This window comes from Equus asinus, chromosome 8, assembly GCF_041296235.1.
Source record: "Equus asinus isolate D_3611 breed Donkey chromosome 8, EquAss-T2T_v2, whole genome shotgun sequence".
Taxonomy (NCBI): Eukaryota; Metazoa; Chordata; class Mammalia; order Perissodactyla; family Equidae; genus Equus; species Equus asinus.
Window position 1 is genome coordinate 93,791,188 of NC_091797.1, and position 21,150 is coordinate 93,812,337.

The 21,150-nt window shown below is 41.6% G+C and overlaps 1 protein-coding gene and 1 pseudogene across 9 annotated transcripts in view; one reads left to right on the plus strand and one right to left on the minus strand.

Moving 5' to 3' along the window:
• The first annotated feature begins 576 nt into the window (after nt 1–576).
• On the plus strand, nt 577–2,681 carry LOC106827706 (heterogeneous nuclear ribonucleoprotein A1-like; annotated as a pseudogene).
• Nucleotides 2,682–5,406: 2,725 nt separating this feature from the next.
• The window catches only part of PRR14L (proline rich 14 like), a 63,054-nt gene continuing 47,310 nt past the window's right edge, over nt 5,407–21,150 (minus strand). For all 9 annotated transcript variants that reach the window (XM_014834256.3, XM_044775534.2, XM_044775537.2 and 6 more), the window contains 2 exons: nt 11,352–11,423; nt 5,407–9,821 (listed from right to left, as the gene is read on the minus strand). In XM_014834256.3, the coding sequence (XP_014689742.3) occupies nt 9,545–9,821; nt 11,352–11,423 (349 nt within the window). In that variant the 3' untranslated portion in view covers nt 5,407–9,544. The remainder of the gene's footprint in view (nt 9,822–11,351; nt 11,424–21,150) is intronic.

Below are 21,150 nucleotides of genomic sequence, written 5' to 3' on the forward strand. Positions count from 1 at the left end.
TTTAGAAGGAAGTTTCCTTTGAGTTTTGGAATTGACAGATGTATCACTTACTTCATCATACCCGCCTGGAGCATCACAGGGAAGTGAGGCAATTTTCTAAAGGCGGATGTAGCCTCCTACTTCCTAAAGTTCTTTTTCTTCCAAGGCCAAGATGGGATATCAAAGACTTTGACATCTTTACTCTAATGATGTGCTTATGTTCATAATCCTTAATTGGAAAATCCTTTCCCAAAAGAAACCAATTTGGCCTTTGCCTTCCTGAGATGGAGGTCTCCAGACAATTCCAGGTCTCCTCCAACAGACTGCACCATCTCTCTGAATCCCTATTGAAGAAGAAGTTCTCCAATTACCTTTCTATGATGGTCTGCTCTATAGCAATGAAGAGAAACAACCCAGATCTATGTACATCGACTTGAGCAAATCTCAAAAAGAAAATGTCGATTGAAAATAACCAAGATGCTGAATGATATATACTAGGTATATGATTTGTGTACTTTTTCTAAAAAAGTACCTATTCTTTCTGCCTGTGGACACCACTGAGTAAGCATCATTCAAGTCTCCCCTCCCACTGCCATCATGTCAAAGTCAGTCTCTCAAAAGCTGGAGCAGCTGTGGAAGCTCTTCGTGGGAGGGTTGAGCCATGAAACAAGCAACAATAGTCTAAGGAGTCATTTTGAGCAATGAGGAAGGCTCACAGACTGTGTAGTAAGAAGAGGTCCAGACACTGAGTGCTCCGGGGGCTTTGGATTTGTCACGAATGCCACTGGGGAGGAGGGGTGAATGCAAGGCCACATGAGGTGGATGGAGGAGTTGTGAAACTGAAGAGGGCTGTCTCAAGAGAAGATTCTCAAAGACTGGGTGCCCTGGTGCCGGCCGGTGGTGTAATGGTTGAGTTCACGCACTCCACTTCAGCGGCCTGGGGTTCGCAGACCTGGATCCCGGGAACGGACCTAGGCACCGCTTATCAAGCCATGCTGTGGCAGGTGTCCCGCATATAAAATAGAGGAAGATGGGCACAGATGTTAGCTCAGGGCCAATCTTCCTTAGCAAACAGAGGAGGATTGGCAGCAGATGTTAGCTCAGGGCTGGTCTTCCTCACACACACACACACAAAAGACTAGATGCCCAGTTCATTGTGAAAAAGATTTTTATTGGTGGCATTAAAGAAGATACTGAAGAACATCACCTAAGAGATTGTTTTGAGCAGTTTGGGAAAATTGGAGTGATTGAAATCATGACCAACCAAGACAGGGGCAAGAAGAGAGGCTTTGTCTTCGTGACCTTGAATGACCATGACTCCGTAGACAAACTGTCATTCAGAAATACCATACTATGAATGGCCACAACTGTGAAGTAAAGAAAGCCCTGTCTAAGCAAGAGATGGCTAGTGCTTTGTCCAAAGAGGTTGAAGTGGTTCTGGAAAACTTGGTGGTGATCATGGAGGTGGTTTTGGCAGGAATGACAACTTTGACTGTGGTTGAGGTGACTTGGTTGAGGAAGCTGTGGTGGTGGTGGGTATGGTGGCAGTGGAGATGGCTATAACAAATTTGGTAATGATGGAAATGATTTTGGAGGTGGTGGAAGATATGATGATTGTGGCAATTACAACAGTCAATCTTCAAATTCTGGACCCATGAAAAGAGAAAACTTTGGAGGCAGAAGCTCTGGCCCCTATGGTGGTGGAAGCCACTACTTTGCCAAACCACGACACCAAAGTGACTATGGCAGTTCCAGCAGTAGCTATGGCAGCGGCAGAAGGTTTAAATTACTGCCAGGAAAGAAAGCTTAGCAGGACAGGAGAGCCAGAGAAGTGACAGGAAAGCTACAATTTACAACAGATTTGTGAACTCGGCCAAGCACCGTGGTGGCAGGCCATAGCTGCTACAAAGACATGTTTTAGACAATATTCATGTGTATGGGCAAAAAAACTTGAGGACTATATTTGTGACTAATTGTATAACACGTTATTTCAGTTTCTGTTCTGTGTAAAGAGTAAAGCACTCCAACAAAGGGTTTTAATATAGATTTTTTTTCACCCATGCTATTAACTGCTAAATGTAATAGTCTGATCACGATACTGAATAAATGTGTCTTAAAAAAACCATGATGTCATAAGTAGTTTATGGAGCCAGAGAGGAGATAGGCCACTGAGGGACAGATGCTAACCTGATCGTGGCCTTCTCTAGGGAGTGGAGAGGGGGGATGCAACAGAGACTATAGTTTATTGGGACTTTGGTGACATCTGTAATATTTTATTCCTTTTAAACATGACTGGAAGTAAACTGAAAAATGTTAACCCTTGTTAATTCTGGGTGGTGGAAATATGGGTGCTTGTTATGTTGTTTTTTGCTCTTTTCTGCAGCTTTTACACTTCTTGAAAAAAATCTTTCAACCTATCCCCAAAGCACTCTTCATAAAGCTTGCCAGACTGCCTCCTCTCAGTTCCTGACCCATGTGTCTGTCTCCTCCACCTGCCCATGACCTTCCAGAGGAGTGGCCTGATAGCTTGGTGCCCCACGGCGCCCAGGTGAGCCATGATACATTGATCTGTTCAGTAAGTAGTGACTGTGCGCCTGTGTGCCTGGGCTGTGCAAGGGGCTGGGGATGGCAAATAAAGACCTTGGCCTCCTGAAGCTCACAGTGTGGTGGGGGATCCCGATGAGTGGGCAGGCAGTTCAGAGGGTGGGGAGTGCCTGGGCTGAGGAAACATCTAAGGGGCGGGGGGGGGGGGGGGGGGGGGGGGGGGTGCCTAAGAGGGGAGGGAGTGGTGAGGGAGAGAGGGAAGGGGCTGGGGAAAGCCTCCAGAGATCTGAAGGAGAAGTGGAGGCAGTCAAATGAAGGGGTCAGGGAAAGAATATTTCTAGCCAAGGGTACAGCTTTTGTGCAAAAGCTTCAAGGGAAGAGACAGCATGGAGGGTTTGAGGAACCAGAAGAAATTCAGAGTGGTGGAGCCCACAGGGAAAGTGGGCTGGAGAGGAAAGCGTGGGCGGAGATGTCGGCTTTGGTAGCACAGGTCCTCTGGGTCAGTAGACCGGGGCTCTGCCACTTACTACACAGATGGATAACTTAATGTTTCAAGCCTCAGTTTCCTTATCTACAAAATGGGGATTAAAAACAATATCTGCCTCACCAAGTTGTGAGGAGGTAATTAACACAAAATGCATGGCACTTGGTCAGGGCTCAGTAAATGCTAGTTACTACCTTTATTTGGGGGTGAGGCGAAAGCCACGGAGGGATTTTAAGCGGTGATTCTGACAAGCGCGAAACTGTTTTTTTTACAAAGACTACTTAGGCAGACAGCAGTAGGGGAAGAACACGAGGGGCGACCAGGCTCACCCGCTGCTGAAATACCTGGGATATTTGCACCCGCGTGTTTGCACAATTTCAGGGACCATTTCACCATCTCCAAGAGTCTGAGATTAAAAAGGCAAAAGAAAAGGGAGGAAAAACTCCCAAGACGATTTCTATCTACGCGAGCCTCCGCCCTCACCACCCCCGCAACATGTATTACGTTCCTCTCCAGGGATGCAGGTTCCTGGGTGAGCCGCGTCTACTTGCCTTCTAGCTCGGCGATCCCACCTGACGCGACTTCAGGGGCGGGTTACCCCATGGCTGGCGCCGCCTTGCCTGTGAGCTGCAGCCACTCAGACGGCGCGAGGCCAGGAGTGGGTGTGGCTGCACCAGAAGCTGGGAGGGGCCAAACACCAGAAAAGTGCCCAGTTCCACCTGCGTCTGGGCAGCCACCAGCCAGGGCCGTGGAAGAGTAATTGAAGGAAGAATAATTAAGAGGTCTTCAAATATTCAGAGTCGGTGGGATGAAGAGGACTTGGGCAGACCTGTCAGGCAGCAACAAGGTCTATGAATGAAAGCAGCCATTCACTCACCCACGAAGTGTTTATTGAGCACCTACCACATATTTCAAGCATTGTTTTAGATGCCTGAGGGGCCAGAGTGAATAACACAAAGTCCTTGAACTCAAGGAGCTTACATTACAGTGATGAACATATGTATTTTATATAAAATATAAAACATTGTGAGGATGTAGAATGGGAGGAGATATACTCAGGAAGTGACCTGGGAAGGCAAAGATCTGAATAAAGGATCTGAAGGAACCATGTAGAAATGTGGGGGTATTCTGGGCACAGGTGACAGCAAATGAACATATCATGAGGTAGCAGCATGCCTGGTCTGTTCAACTGCAAAGATTGGGGTGGAAGTTCTATTGAAATTGCTTGTCTCTCCTCAAGAAACGTGAAGCAAAGCTATCAGCTGACAGTGAGGAAGGAGATGACACGGAAGGTTTGACAAAGGTGTTATAAAAGACTCACCTATGACCCTGGAAGTTGCTGGAAGAATTGGGAATTTTCTAGAACACTTCTCAAAAGAACTGTAGAAATGAGGTCTCCATCACTTGAAGAGGAGAGGACATCGTACAAGATTCTTAAATCAGTTTGGACCAGTCCTCTTATTCTCAGGAAGCCCTACCAACGCTAACTTTCTGTGATGGGAGATACTAAAGGAGTAACACTGTCTTAATTCATAATGAGCCTTTCCCTTCTGAACAAGGAAATGTGTAGGAGAGTACTCTTCTCCAAGTAATCATGAAGGTAGAATCCTCCCCAAAGGTAAAAGACTACATTGACAGAATTGTTTATTGAAGTCCAAAAACTGGAAGAAGGCCAAGAAGGGAAACTGGGCACTGTGATTCCCTCTGGACAGAGGAAGAACATCCTCAGGCATCAGGCCTCTTTCTGGAACATGTCAGTGTGGTGTTAGCCATGTTTTCAGTGTCACTCTTTCACCAGTTTCCATTGGTTAACTACAGAGTTGAGAATCAGAAGACTCAGCCTAACCTCATGTACAGCTGGGAAGGATAGGTAATAAAAGGCGAAAACTTTTTTTAAAGAAAATGAATTGTACTACACCATATTTATACTCTCCCAAGTCGTCTCCTTAGCAAGCTAGGCTCTTATTCCAAACATGTTGCCAATGTCTGAAACACATTTTGACTTGAATTTATAACTGCTTTTTGATTTCCTGACCATGTTAGAAAATAAGTCGAACTATTTAAAAATCACACCTAAAATGCTTGCTCAGCAACCCTACCCAACTTAATTGGGTATGACCTGGATCTGAATGACTCTCAGCTGTTTCCAAACACCAAATTCCTTCACAAGAGATGATTTGCCACTACTCAGAAGGCCACTCAAAGGGGGAGTTCTACACACGTTCTAAGCACAGGACAGTCCTCAGAAAATGGTGACCACTCTGGAAGGCATATGCTTGTTGTGATATACAACTTTGGAATGTCTATTAAAAAAAACCTCAACCTCATGACATTACAGGTAAAATTTTAACTTATTACCAAGCCAAAGGAATAAAATAACAGCCTTGAGAGTTATCTGAAAGGTTTTCAAAAAAAAATTTATTTTCATAAATTAACACACATAACAGTGGGAATTTTAGAGTCACAAACTACCAAACAGAAAAGGAACTGCAGGGGCATCATGTATGCCAATGTTACCAAAAATGTACAAATTTCACTGAACTATTGACCATGATAATATATAAACACTTCAGGCAGCTATTTACTGGCCCAGACCAGCCCAAAAAGATGCTGAGGCCTCTCACCAAGAATTCAAATCCAATTCAGCACCAGAGAGGGGCTTGTGAAGACACACAATGAACAAGCATCAAATCTGGGTATGCTGTGCTAAATGGCAGGCTACATGGGGACCCTCATTTCACTATCGAAATAGCCTTTGCTGCTCAATTTGTGGCTAGATGGTAATATTAAACTTTGATTTTAGTAAAGTTAAGCCTTCCTCCCCAGCCAGCTTCTTAGGGAAGAAGTTCAGCTGTGGAAGGAGCCCCTTCCTTGCATGAACCCAGGAAAGGATACTCTGCACGTCTGGCCAATTACTTAGATTTTGGATACAGCTACCCACAGAGTGGTGTTTAAAAGGTCCTTTCCATGATACCAGGGGAAAGCTTATAGAAACAAAACAAAACAAGGGAATTAAGAAAGCACCAACTGCATACTTTCCCCCCAGGTAATGGGAGAGAAGTATCACTGCCTAAAGGTTGGTCTTTCGCGGATCTGAATGGACATGGTATTGATCATGAGATGAAATCCCAGCCTGGAGACGCAGCACTGGCTCTGCGTTCCATTAAGCTGCACCAAAGCCTCGGATTGCTGCCCCAGTCCTGCACACTCTGTGCTGCTCTTGGCCTGGCAGGCAGGGAATAAGCCATGTGGGAAGCATCGTGCCCAGAGGGTGGGATCTGGAATTTACCTCAGGTTGGCTCTGGCGCCCACGCAAAAGACCCTTTCAGGCAAAATTGTGACAAAGTGTCATGATTTTCACAGCTCTTGGAGGAGCGCTGAGTTTTGGGATTCACAGCATGAGTTTCTGAGCTCTTCAGGCTCCAAGTAAGGCAAACGCTACATGTCTTTCACTGTACCTCCCTCAGTTGTAGCTCTTAGAGTAAGGTCAGTAAGAAAAAGTGGACCTAATTTGCTTTAACAGGTGATGAGGTACGTTTAAACTAAAGGAGAAATGAAGTTGGAAAGGAAACCAAAAGAAAAGAGAAGGAGGGGAAGGTGGGTCGGGGGAGAGAGAGGGGGAGGGGCAAATATAGCCATAAACTGAAAGCTGCAAAAAACCATAGTTCAAAGTTTCAGCAAAAAGCTAATGGGCATAACCCTGATTGGACCTGAGATTTCTCCTCTCTTTCCCATATGAAAAACACTAAACCTCTGAAGTTGAGTAAGTTACGGTTAACTGTAACTCCCCACCACTTGGGGTAGGAAGTCCCCATACTCAGAAATTGTACCAACTCCCACCCCAGAACCAGACCTCCTGTAGCTCTGGGCAGGTGACGTGCCAGCAGCCGTCTAACGTCTCCCATCGTGGGCAGGTACCACAGGCTCCGAGGATCACAGACAGCACTGCAGCTGGCTAGGCCAATGGTGAAAATGGATGTTAAGACAGGTGTGGCTGAGCAGAACCCGATGTATCAACTTCAGGTAAGCAATTTCAAGTTTGCAGGGGGGCCCCTTCTTAACTTTGGAGTGGGGGAAGGGCCCTAGCCAGAGGGCAGGCCAAGAATTTCAAGAGTTGGCCTCAGAGCAGCTTCTCTCCTTCATTCCCAGGACAAGGAGGGAGCCCAGGTCTCCATTTCCTCCAATCCTCCCCTCCCAGATGCCAATGTCCCAAATCACTGCTCCTGGCCCTTACAAGTGCCACACCTGCAATGGGCAAACTTAAAGTTGTATCTCTGTGATGTTGGTGATACCACAGCTGTGCCCACCTCAACTTTAGTCTGCGGGATGACACGGCTGCCACACTGCTGGCTCGTCTACACTGGCAATGGAGCTGGCAAACAGGGCTCTGTCGACTCACTGGGAGCTTGCAAGCTGTCCAGCAGGAGCTCCCTAAAACGTTTGTACAAGGGCACGATGTGTTACTCACCCCACTCCCTTAAGCAAGAAGACAGAGAGAAGCATTTAGTGTCTAAGGACCCTGTCCCAGGAAGGGAGAGGTACTGAGGTGAAACACAGGTCGTGTCTATACAGTCTGGGCAAAGTGGATGCAGAACGGCAGAATCTAGTTTGCATCATTCAGAGCCAGTGTGGAAGCATGGCTCTCTTCTAATGCTATTTTGCCATGGCCTTAAGAAGCCTCCATGGATTACTAGGTGTGTATTTCACTTACTAAATGCTATGGCTGAGGCAGTGGGCCTAGAAGACAGACGTGGCACTTTGTTTTTCTTGCTCATGTCAGTTTTTCTGCTCCAGTGTGGCACAGACTGTCAACCTGCAAAGGAAAGGCACATAGAGACCCCCCACCCCCACCCCATCTCCCCACCCACTAACAAATGGGGAAGCAAAAGAAACCTAGGAGACACATTCCAGGAGGGCACCACTCACTCTTCTCTAACAGACTGACTTGAAAATGTTTCTGGAACTCTGACAGTTCCCATCGGTGGCTGCTTTCCAGCAGTGGCTCCTAGGAGAATGGGAAGAGGCGACCAGTGTAACCTGAGGCTGGGTTTAGCACCCCACTCACCAGCCAAGGAATGTTAATTCTCCGAACTCTTGTTTTGAGAGAGAGAGAGAAAAAAAGATAAAACCTAAGAGAAGGAAGGGAGGGGAAGCAGGGCGAGGATACCCAGGGATTAAGTGGAAAAGGAATGAAACCTCTGGGCCTGCTGACCCACACAGTACTCTTCTGCCCACAGACTCCTGCAGGCACAGGTGAAGCAGCTCAGCTAACCCTGGCATTCTACAAAATTCCCAGCAGGTTTGACACAGGAGCCCAGAGTATGACGTGCCCTCAGAGAGAGCTGGCTGTGGAATTTCGTGATCGCATTGCCAGAATGCATCACTGGGTTTGAACCACGGCCATCTCCTCTCCCCACTCTTGGAGTAGGTTGCTCTGACAGCTGCAAACACTCTGGGTCAGACTTTATCATCGCCCGAGCTGTTGTTCTCAACTTTGTGACAGACCACTTCAGATAAAACCCATTAAAACCACACCCAATCTTCATATTTTTTAAATGACTGGGAGAGAAACCTGCTCTTACTTCTGTTATTAAAATAGATACATCTACTTAGTGGGTAAGAATAAGAACCCAGATGAAAAAAGTGCTCCTGCTAATGAGTTACACTAGAAGTTGGAGATGGGGAAGGGACTGCTTGAAACATATGAATGGGAAAATGTCTGTCCATTGTCCCACACCATGCACCGAAAAACTGGGTCGAATGCCTATCATATATTCTGAAGACATGTATTGTCTTTCTCCATGATGTCTGAAAAAAATTGTTTTAAAATCACATTTAAAGGCTCCAAACATGCAGCAATAATACCAAAAAAAAAAAAAAAAGAAAGAAAGCAAAGGAAAATAATCAACACCACAACATTAAAAAGTGCAACTTACTTCGAATGGGGCCTGGATGGGCTCCTCTGGCACTAGTGACCCACAGTCACAGAGGGAAGAAAATGATGGGAAAAAGCCACACACACACACGCACACACACACATCGGTTCTGGGCAGACTCAAAGGATTAGAAAACCAAACAGCTCATCATTCCTCAACTACTGAAATGAGCCGGTGAGACCATATAGGCCAGGATGCCAGGTACCCCTCCCTAGGCCACGTCTCTAAATAATCTTGGTCTAGCACCACCGTAAACAATGCGTAACTTTCACATGGACGTGCAAATGCTGTGAGTCCTTGGAATCCTAGTGTTTCTGAAGGTATGCTGCGGCCTCCTCCTGTGGATGGCAGAGAGTGTGCGGAGGAGGCCAGATGTCACTCAGGACCATTTCCAGGAGAAAGGGAGCGTTCCTGAGGTTCTATACTCAGCAGTAGAAGTAGAGGACCCTCCTTCACCAGTTCCTAAAAAGGTTGCACCTTGAAATAGGTAAAAATCCACGGACTGCATGTTGAGTGGTTTGGGCAGTAGGGCAAAATTAGGAAATCTTTTCCAAGGAGGCCTGGAAAATCTAAAATTGATACCCCCAAACTGAATTGCTTCTCAACAACCAGATGATTGCTCCTGTTCCTCTTCCTTGGCAAAGAAGGTCTCCAGTTCCATTAGTTTCTGGATCAAAAGGGCATCCAGCTCTCGACTCTGCAGTGCCGCCTTCTGGGCCCTGGTAAAGCTGCCTGCCACTTTGACCTTACCACGAGCTCTCCTCTTTCGTGGGACCGTAAAATCCTGAAATTCTAGAACTCGTTTCCTCTTCTGTTGGCTGATTGAGATTAGCGTACCATTTCGTTCCTTAGGTTCCTCAAAGATGGTCTCTAAACACCTAAGGGTGGAGCACAAAACAGAATCACCAACACTGACTCTCATGGCCTACCTCCCGGGCCACCAACCCTTCTGGTCAACAGGGGCTGAAAGCTACCTGCACTGACAACTGCTGATTCAACTGTTTCCTCTGGCCAGTACTTATTTTTTTGTATGATAAAATGTACATACTTATGAATATGTACTACAAGCACAGAGTAAAAAAACTGAAACTGGACAAAAGAGTAGAGAATAAAAGTAAGACCAACTCCCCATAGGCAACATCAGCAACAGTTTTTTGTGCATCCCCCAGAAGTCGTTCAATGTACAAACATACATAAATAAGCATATATTATTAGAAGTCGGCCCTTTTGTGTAAGGGTCAGAGAGCAAATCTTTTAAAATTAATGAGCCATTATGTCTCTATTACATATTCTATTTTGTTTTTAAATGACCTTTGAAAAATACAGAAACCATTATTAGCTCACACGCCATAAAAAAAAAAAAGGAAAGAAAACAGGCCACTGGCTGGATTTGGCCTGTAGTTTGCTGACCCGTGGCAACCACCCTCCACTTTGGGGTCTGTCCTTACTCAAATGGTGGCAAACTTCATACAAGGTCCTATGCACAGCGCCTCTTTGATCTATCAATGACCTTTAAGATTGTTCCAATTTGGAACACAGGTATATAATTCATTCTTTTTTTTTTTTTTGAGGAAGATTAGCCCTGAGCTAAATCCGCCAACAATCCTCCTCTTTTTGCTGAGAAAGACTGGCCCTGAGCTAACATCCATGCCCATATTCCTCCACTTTATATGTGGGACGCCTGGCACAGCATGGCTTGCCAAGCAGTGCCATATCTGCACCCAGGATCCGAAGTGGCGAACCCTGGGCCGTCAAAGCGGAATGTGCCAACTTAACCACTGCGCCACTGGGCGGGCCCCTGATTCATTCTTTTTAATAGCTATTCAGGGTATTCCATTATGAGGATGGATCACAATTTAATCAGAACCCTATTAATGGATATTTTAAGTTGTTTCCAATCCTTTCCTGTTATTTGGCAATGCTGCAATGAATAGTCTTGTACAAACGTCTTAGGGCAAACGTTTCTCTTGTAGGATAAAATCCTAGAACTCTCCTGCTGCGTCCTAGACACAACAGGAATTTAATGAATGTTCAATAACTTGAACTGAATTCTGATCCAAAGTAGGCAAGTGAAATTCTTTCTGTATTTGGGTTTGAAATCATATCTGACGATCAATGATTATTAGTCCTGAAGACGAGAGCCAGCACACTTGCTAAAAACGTAAGTACAAAGTAAAAGGAGAGTACATTTTCTGTATCTACCTAACCCAACACACGATTCTTTTCCATCCTTCCACCAACCCCAGTTCAAGTGTTGGGAACTAAAAATATCCATTCTAGTTATTTCCCAGACTCGATATTAGAAGAACTGCACATAAACCCCTTTCTGAAGTGAAGGATTGGAGACTGACATCGATCATTTCAGAAGCCCTCCTAATTTACTATTTCCTACTCATATATGTACCTACCTGTTTGCAGGAGGAGACTTATAATTCTTGTTGGTATATATTTCTTCTAAACTAAACTCCTTTTTCTTTAACCTGAAAAGAGAACAAAATAAATTCTTCATGCTTTCTTCAGAGAGAAAGATTGGCTTCCCAACTCTACTCTTTTCATTCTTTTACTTTGAACCATTCTGTAATAAGTTTTAGATGTGTCTCACGTGAACAACGTGTGCTGGATTTTCTTTTCCAGGCTATCAATCTTCAACTTTGTGAAATTTAAGTCCATTTATACTTACTGAGAAGGATATAACTGGATTTATATTTATAATCTTATTTTACAGCTTCTTCGTGTCCTACCTTTTCAATGTTTCTTTTATTCTTAATTGATGGCTTTCTCCGTCTTTCTTTTATCTCCCTTTCCTGGCTTGGAAATCATACACTCTATTTTTTTAGTGGTTGGTAAGAATTTTATTGAGTATATTTAACCTAGAAACTGAAGTGTATCAGTATTTTTACTCTTCTCCCAAACAACACAAGGTCCCCGGAACTTCTAAACTCCAATCAATACCACACCAATTTATGTTATTAATGTTCTATTTTGCCTCCTGTTTTATTTTGTAATTCATTAGTTGAAGAAACCAGGTCATTTGGCCTGTGGCTTCCCCAATCTAGATTTTCTGGATTACATCCACATGGTGTCATTTAACATGTTCCTCTGACCCAAACATATGGGAAGTACTGTAGGTATTTCCAATAGATTGGCAATTAGATATAGAGGCATAATCAGATTTAGGTGTTTTTGGGTTTCTTGATAGGAAGATTTTTAGATAGTGGCCTATCATGAGGGACATGATACCTGTTGTCACCCTTCTTGTGATATTAATAGCCACTGATGAACACTGAGTACACATTTATCATTTCTTCTGGGTCATACATGGTGACGTCTATCATTTCTTTTTCATTCATTTGGTAGAATTCTTCTACCTAAATAGAAACTTCATTCTTATCAATTATTTGGTAACCCTGAGGCATAGTTTGTAGAGGAAAAGCAGATCATATGTTTGGTTCTTCACACCCCCATCTCCCACCTTTTTTTTTTTTTACCAATTTCCAAAATAATTAATTGGTAAATAATAAAAAAACAAATAATAATTAATTCCCTAATATCATCCAAATACGGCAAATGAGTTGTTTTTTCTTTTTTTTAAAGTATCATTATAAACTATTGGATTTAAGCATATTTGATGTGCTTCAATCTACTGTGGCTGTTATTCCTTTTGGTGCTCAGACTGTTTCTTCTCTGGCCAGTGGGAGTTCCAAACTGGTTTTCGAATCTCTCTGACATGACCCTAGTAATCCTGGAGAGCTTCATCACTCTCTGGTATGACAAGATATTCTACATTCGTCCTGTACATTTCCTGCCCTAGATCTGTAATCACTCTTCAAGGAGTCCTTCAAGGAGTATATATATAGTATACATACTATAAAATTCACCCTTTTATTTATTTGCTTTTATTTATTTATTTGTTTATGAGTGTACTCAATTTGTTTGTTTCCTGTTAGTTTTTGCTACCATATGGAAGATAATAGCTTCAACCCTCAACCTCTGACCTGCGTTTCCTCTGCAAACTGTACCTCAGGGTTATCAAATAATGGATGAGCATGAAGTTTCTATTTAGGTAGAAGAATTCTACCAAATGAATGAAGAAGGAATGATAGACTGTCACCATGTATGACCCTAAAGAAAAATAAACGCAGTCAACTTTCATCAGTGGCTATTATAGACAGCATAATAACTTCATTAAAGAGGATATCACTACAAAGTTTCTGTGCTTTACACTTGTTTCAGTTATGAGAAGGAGAGACTACAGATGACAATGAACTTTTTGGCATCGTGTTTTAGTTTCTTCCTGGCTTTCTGGAAATCTTAACTGAGGTTTACTTTGGTTAAATTCCAATACAGCAAAGAACATGCTTGTGGAAAATACACATGAATAATAACATGGATACGATTTTTCATAGTGACTTAGCACTGGCATTCCAACAACAGCAACTTTGCTTCTTAACAATAGCAATAGCCACATTAGATTAAGGATGTCAAGATGGGCAATCAGAAGGTGAAAGATCAGCCTCCCTGACAGTCATCCTGACTTGCAAACCACGGCAATATGCATCCACATCCAGTTTCTGAGCTGAGGTGAAGGTTGGTGAGCCAAGCTCAATTCTGGAATTCCTGGACTCTCAACACACTTTGTCTTCCTCAGACGGGTTTCAATCCCTGGAAGAGGTGTGTCTGCCTCAAAAGCAAAGACACTTTCTTTCTTCTTTTTTTTTTGAGGAAGATTAGCCCTGAACTAACTGCTGCCAATCCTCCTCTTTTCGCTGAGGAAGACTTGCCCTGAGCTAACATCCATGCCCATCTTCAGCTACTTTTTATATGTGGGATGCCTACCACAGCATGGTGTGCCAAGTGGTGCCATGTCGGCACCTGGGATCTGAACAAGCGAACACTGGGCCGCCGAAGTGGAACGTGCGCACTTAACTGCTGCACCACCGGGCCAGCCCCACAAAGACACTTTCTGTGGAGATGCCATCTTGCCAGAGTGGCTTTGGCAAGAGTCTACACTTGAGTGTCTTCCATCTGGTGGCTCCTCGTTCCGTCCATCACTTGATCTGTTTTTACGACTTGATTTCCCTCCAGTAAGAAGCATCTTGAGGCTATTCCAAAACGTGGTTGTGCTATTCCAGTACTAACAAAACTGGCACTCTAAGGGGCTTGAAGCACCTGAAGGTCAAGTGCTAGTCTCTGAGGTCTCCTGTAAAGACTCTGCAGCTTGTTGGTGCCACCCTCACTTGTGCTCCAATGCCCCAGGGGGGTCTGCACACCCAAAGGTGCGGGGGGACCTTGCGGTCAGTGGTCCTCCTGTCAGCAGTGGCGGGCCTAAAGTTCATCCTTTTAAAGTTTTTAGTATATTCACAAGGTTATTGATCGGTCACCACTATTTAATTCCAGAACATCTTCATAACCCCCAAAAGAAACCTTGTACCAGTTGTCAGTCTACCCTCTCTTACCCCAGCGCCTGGCAACCACTCACCTATTTTCTGTCTCTATGGTTTTACCTATTCTGGACATTTCACGTAAACAGAATTGTACAGTCTGTGCCATTCTGAGTCTGCCTTCTTTCATTTAGCATACTGGTTTCATGAATCATCCACGTTGCACGATGTCTTAGTACTTCATTCCTTTTTATGATTGAATAATATCACATTCTATGGATATACATTTTCTTTACCCATTCATCAATCAATGAATATTTGGATTGTTTCCACTTTTTAGCTATTATGAATAACGCAGCTATGAACATCCATCTACAAGATTCTGTGTGAACATGTTTTCAATTCCCTTGTGTATATACCTAGGAGTAGTCATATGGTAAATCTGTGTTTAATGTTTTGAGGAACTGCCAAACTATTTCCCACAGTGGCTACATCACTTTACATTCCCACAGCAATGCATGAGACTTCTCTTCATCCTCACTGCCAACACCTGTTTTTATTTTTATAAAAATTATAGCCATCCTAGGGGTGGGAACCATTCTGTGCTTTTGATTTGCAGTTCCCTAATAACAAATGATGTTGAGCACCTTTTCACATGCTTTTTGACCATGTATCTTCTTTGGAGAAATGTCTATTCAAATTCTTTGCCCACTTTAAAAAACTGAACTGTTGTCTTCTTGTTGTTGAGTTCTAAGAATCCTTTATATATTGTGGATGCTAGACTCCTATCAGATACATGATTTGTAAATATTTTCTCTGAATCTGTGGGTTGTCTGTCATCTTTTTTTTTAATAGACTTTATAATTTAGAGGAGTTTTTGGTTCATAGCAAAAATAAACGGACAATATAGAGAGTTTTCATATACACCCTGCTCCAACTCAAGCAGAGCATCCCCTACTATCAACAACCCACACCAAAGCGGTTCATTTGTTATAATCGATGGACCCACATGGACACATCATTATCACCCAAAGTTCATGGTTTACCTTAGCATTCACTCTTGGTATTGTATATTCCATAGGTTTGGAAAAATGTATTATGACAGGTATCCACCATTATAGTATTATACTGAATCATTTTCACTACCCTTAAAATCATCTGCGCTCGCCTATTCACCCTTCTCTCCTCCCCAGCCCCAGTCAACTATTGATTCTTTTACTGTCTCCATAGTTTTGCCTTTTCCCAGAATGTCATATAGTTGGAATCATACAGTATGTAGCTTATTCAAATTATCTTCTTTCACTTAGTATTATGTATTTAAGGTTTTCCCGTGTCTTTTCATGGCTTGATAGCTCATTTCTTTTTAGCACTAAATAATACTCCACTGTCTGCATGTACCATAGTTTATTTATCCATTCATTTGCTGAAGGACATCTTGGTTGCTTCCAAGTTTTGGCAACTACAAATAAAGCTGCTATAAACATTCATGTGCAAGTTTTTGTATGGACATAAGTTTTCAACTCATTTGAGTAAACATCGAAGAACACTATTGCTGGATCATAAGGTAAGAGTACGTTCAGTTTTCTAAGAAACTGCCAAGCTGTCTTACAAAGTGGCTGTGCCATTCTGCATTCCCACCAGCAGTGAACGGGGATTCCTGTTGCTGCACATCCTCACCAGCAGCTGGTGTAGTGTGTTGTGGATTTTGGCCATTCTAATATCTGTGTAGTGGCATCTTATTGTTTTAGTTTGCAGTTCCCTAATTAGATATAATGTGGAACATCTTTTCGTTTGCTTATTTGCCATCTGTATATCTTCTTTGGTGAGGTGTCTGTTAAGGTCTTTGGCCCAGTTTTTAAATCGAGTTGTTCATTTCTTATTGCTGAGTTTTAAGAGTTCTTTGTAAATTTCTATAATAGTCCTTAATCAGATACATCTTTTGCAACTATTTTCTACTACTCTGTGGCTTGTCTTCTTAATCTCTTGATAGGTTATCTTTTCACTTTCTTGATAGTGTCCTTTGATGCACAAAAGCTTTAATTTGGATGAAGTCCAACTTGTCTTTTTTTCTTTTGATGCTCATGTTTTTGGTGTCATTTCCAAGAAACTGTTGCCTAAACCAAGGTCATGCAGATTTATACCTATGCTTTGTTTTAAGTGTTTTATAGTTTTAGCTCTTACATCTAGGTCTCTGACCCACTGAGTTATTTTTGTATATAGATATCCAGTTTTGCACGTGGATATCCAGTTGTCACAGAACCATATTTTGAAGACTATTCCTTACTCCATTGAATGGTCTTGGCATGTTGAAAATCAATTGATCTGAGATGTATGGAGTTATTTCTAGACTCTCACTTCTGTTCTGTCAACTTATATGCCTCAATCCTTATGTCATTTATCACACTGTCTTGACTACATACCTTTGTAGGAAGTCTGTGTTTTTTATTGTGGTAAAATATAAAATTTACCAATTTAACTACTTTTAATTGTGCATGTAATAAATTTTGAAATGGGTTAGTGAGTCTTTCACTTCGTTCCCTTCTCCAAGATCATTTTGGCTATTTTGGGTCACCTGTACTTCTGTATGAATTTTAGGATCAGCTTGTCAATTCACGCAAAAAAGGCAGTTGACACTTTAATAGGGATTGCAGTGAATCTATAGATTGCTTTGGGTAGCACTGACTTCTTGACAACATTAAATCTCCCAATTTACAAACAGATGTCCTTCCATTTCTTCAGGTATTTAATTTCTTTCAACAATATTTTACGGTTTTCAGTGAACAAGTCTTATGCTTCTTTTGTTAAATTTATTTCTAGGTTTTTTTGATGCTACTGTAAATGGCATTGTTTTCTTAATTTCATTTTCAGACTGTTCATTGCTAGTGTAAATACAATTGATATGTTTTTTCTTTTTCTTGTATCTTGAACTTGTATCCTGCAAACTTGCTAAATTCATTCATTAGCTCTGATAGTTGATTCCTTACGATTTTCTATATACAAGATACTGAATAGAAATAGTTTTACTTCCTTTCTAATCTGAATGCTGTTTATTTCATTTTCTTGCTTAATCACCCTGTCTGGAACCTCTAGTAGAATGTTAAATAGAAATGGCTAGAGTGGATATCCTTGTCTTATTCCTGATCTTAGGGGAAATCTTTTAGTCTTTCACCAGTAAGTGTGATTTTTACTCTGGGTTTTTTTTGTAGATGCCCTTTGTCTGTTTGAGAAAGTTCTTATCTATTCTTAGTTTGTGGAGTGTTTTTATCATGAAAAGGTGCTGGACTTTGTCAAATGCTTTTTCTGCATCTCTTGAGATGATCATGTATTTTTCCCCTCCTTATTCTATTAATATTATACAATACATTGATTGATTTCATATGTTCAACCAACCTTACATTCCTAGGATATATCCCACTTGGTCATGCGTATAATCCATTTTTTACATTTTGCTAGTATTTTGGTGAAGATTTTTTACGCCTATATTCATGAAATTCTCTGGCTACTTTGTTTCTTTAAAGATTGGCACCTGAGCTAACATCTGTTGCCATTTTTTTTTCCTTCTTCTTCTCCCCAAAGCCCGACCAGTATATAGTTGTATATGCTAGTTGTGGCTTCTTCTGGTTGTGCTATGTGGGATGCTACCTCAACATGGCCTGATGAGCAGTGCCATGTCTGTGCCCAGGATCCAAACTGGCAAAACCCTGGGCTGGTGGAGTGGAGCATGTGAACTTAACTACTCATCCACGGGGCTGGCCCTCTGGCCACTCTTAAGATCATCTTTTTGTGTTTGGAATTCTGTAGTTTTCTTATGATGCAATTAGGTATGAAATTCTTTTTATTAATCCTGCTTAAGATTAATACCTTGTACCAGTCTTCATCTTTCTAAATATTATCATCCCCCTTATTCTTTCTCCTTCTGGAATTTTGATTACATGTCTGCTAGATCTGTTTAATTTTCTCTATTTCTCTCACTATCCCTTTCTATCATATATCCCATCCTTTTTACCTCTGCACTTCATTATGAAAAATTTGTTCAAGTGTGTTCTCCTGTTCATTAATTCTACTTAGCTCTATTTAATCTGCTGTTAAACTCATCTACTTATGCTTTTGATTACTCTATTTTATATTTTTTAGAAATTCTCTCTGTTCTATTTCAAATCTACTTGGTCAATTTCAAGTCTTTTAATCCTTTATTCATATTTTCAATCCATTTTTATTTTCCTAAACTTGTGAAACACTAAATTATATTCTTCTCCAATAATTCCAATATCAGATTTGATTTGCTGTTATTTCCACTGGCATTCATGCATGGAGCCTTGTTTTCCTTCATGCTTTAGATTTATTTTACTGTGAGTTGTTTTACATTCCCTTAACTTATACTGAAGGCCAGATTTGGAAGTGGATTCCTTGAGAAACCACGTGTTTGTTTCTGTCAGGAGCTACCAACCCAGGACCACTTTAAACTAAATTCTCAGCATAAGGTTTTTTTCAGTCTGCCTACACAGCATGGATTCAGGGTGCAAATCCATGAGAAAGCCAGCTTGTGGCTATTAACTCTCTAGGGCTAGTTCGTTTTCTTCACCCAGTGACAGGATTTGGGGAAAGTATTTTCCTCTGTTGTCCTCTTAGGAGCCGGGGAAGGGAAGGAACACAGCTTTATTTTTAGTTCATACTGAGGTTATAGCCCCTTTGTGGGATCGGGGGTGGGGGGCGGTATATCTCATATTAGACTCTCATCTTAGTAAGGGCATGGACTTTGTCTTTTGGCCCCTGGACTATGAGGCCAATGAAAACCTAAGCTCAATGTAACTCTGATTTTATAAATGCCCTCAAAGAAAAAGCTGGCTTTAATGCTCACTTACTTCTTTCCTCTCTGGATTGCCACTTTCACTTAGTTTTTGGTCTCTAAGAATTCCTTATTCTCCTGACAATTTACTGATGCAAAGAAAAATAATATTTATTGAGCACTGTTGTTTTTAAAAGGAAAACTAGCAAGGCAATGTGTCTATCACATTGCTAAAACCTCACTTCTACCCCACATACACCTGAAGTCACAAGGCTGATGGTGAAATGATGGAACACCATGGATGTAAAGGTTTCAAACTTAGCTCTGTCACTAAATGGCTTTATGACAAATCTTGGGGGTTGAATCTCCAAGATTAGTTTTGGCCATGCCATTTTATGATGAAATTGTGGCAGGAATTTAAATTCGCCACCTAAAGTTAATGCATTTTATAGGACCGGTCTCTGCATTTTCCATAATGAGGAAGGCAAGTTCAGAGCTACCACTGACAAATGTCTGCATGAGGCATGGTCTGGGATGTGCTGATATATACTAAGCAGGATATAACAACAATTTTTGATGGCATCTGTTTTCTGGCCAAGAAAATGACCAGGGGATGCTAAATCCCTAAGATGACCAAATTGTTTGAGTAACAATGGCTTTAATTCTCTGATCTAGAGAAAACACATCTATAAATAAGGCCAAAGACAAAACAGGCATTTGGGGGTACGTTCAAATTCTGTTTTTGAAAAACTATGTCTTTTATTTACATGACTGCAAAATTGGTTTATACAAAACACAAAGTCTTAAGAAATTTTTATTCCCCTGAAACTCCTACTACTTTATACAAATGGTAGCATTCTATAGACAGTGTTCAGCTACAGTGTGACATTATCTTAGAACACTGTTGACATTGGTGTACAAATATACAAAACACTGCATCTTGGGTGGTTTTTTGTGGGGGGAGTGAGGAAGACTGGCCCTAAGCTAACATCTATTGCCAATCATCCTCTTTTTGCTTGAGGAAGATTATCGCTGAGCTAACATTTGGGCCAATCTTCCTCTATTTTGTATGTAGGACGCCACCACAGCATGGCTTGATGAGCGGTGTGTAGGTCTGCGCCCAGGATCCAAACTGGCGAATCCAGGGCTGCTGAAGCAGAGTGCACGAACTTTACTATACCACCAGGCTGGCCCCCGCTTCTTGGTTTTTTAAAGACTGCATGGCATTCTATTCTTTTGCAGGGATGTACCATAAATTATTTAATCAAGCCTGTATTTTTTTGTCTTTGTCATTACAAGCAATGATGTAGTGAAGAGCTTTATACATATGATTTCCTATATATGGAAGTACATATGTAAGATAAATTTCTAGAAATAGAATTATTGAGTTAAAGAGTCTGTGCATTTCTAATTTTGATATAGCCCTTCAAACAAGCAATATGGTATTACTCTATTGTCAAACTTTGTTGTCTTTGTAAATTTGACAGGTGCAAGGTGGTAGTAACAATATTTTTAAATTTGAGGTTTTCTCACAAATGTGTTAGGATCATCATTTTTTCAATGAGTTTAAGAGCTATTTTTATTTCCTTATCTGTGGACCATCTATTCATATCCTTTACCCATTTTTCCGTTGGGATTTTCACTACTAATTTGGAGAAGCTGTGTGAGTGTAGGTAGATCAGGCTTTTGAGATATGATTTTGGGGATTTTTTACTGAATGCTTTTTATTTTTTTTCAGTTTGAATGAGGTATATTTGACAAAATTCTAAGATATTTAAAGTGTACATTGTGATGATTTGATATACGTATACACTGTGAAAGGATTCCTCCTATCCAATGACGAGTTTGTGTTCTGTGTTTGTTTATGGTGGGTTTCCTTTTTTCCCAGTAGAAGTGCTAGATTTTTATGAAACATATTTTTCAGATTTTTATTTTATGGCTCTGGATTTTGTGTTATAGTCAGTCACTCCAGTTGGAAATTTCCTAAGGTTTCTTCAAGTATTCTTACAGCTTGACTTGTTTACACTTAAATCTGATTTC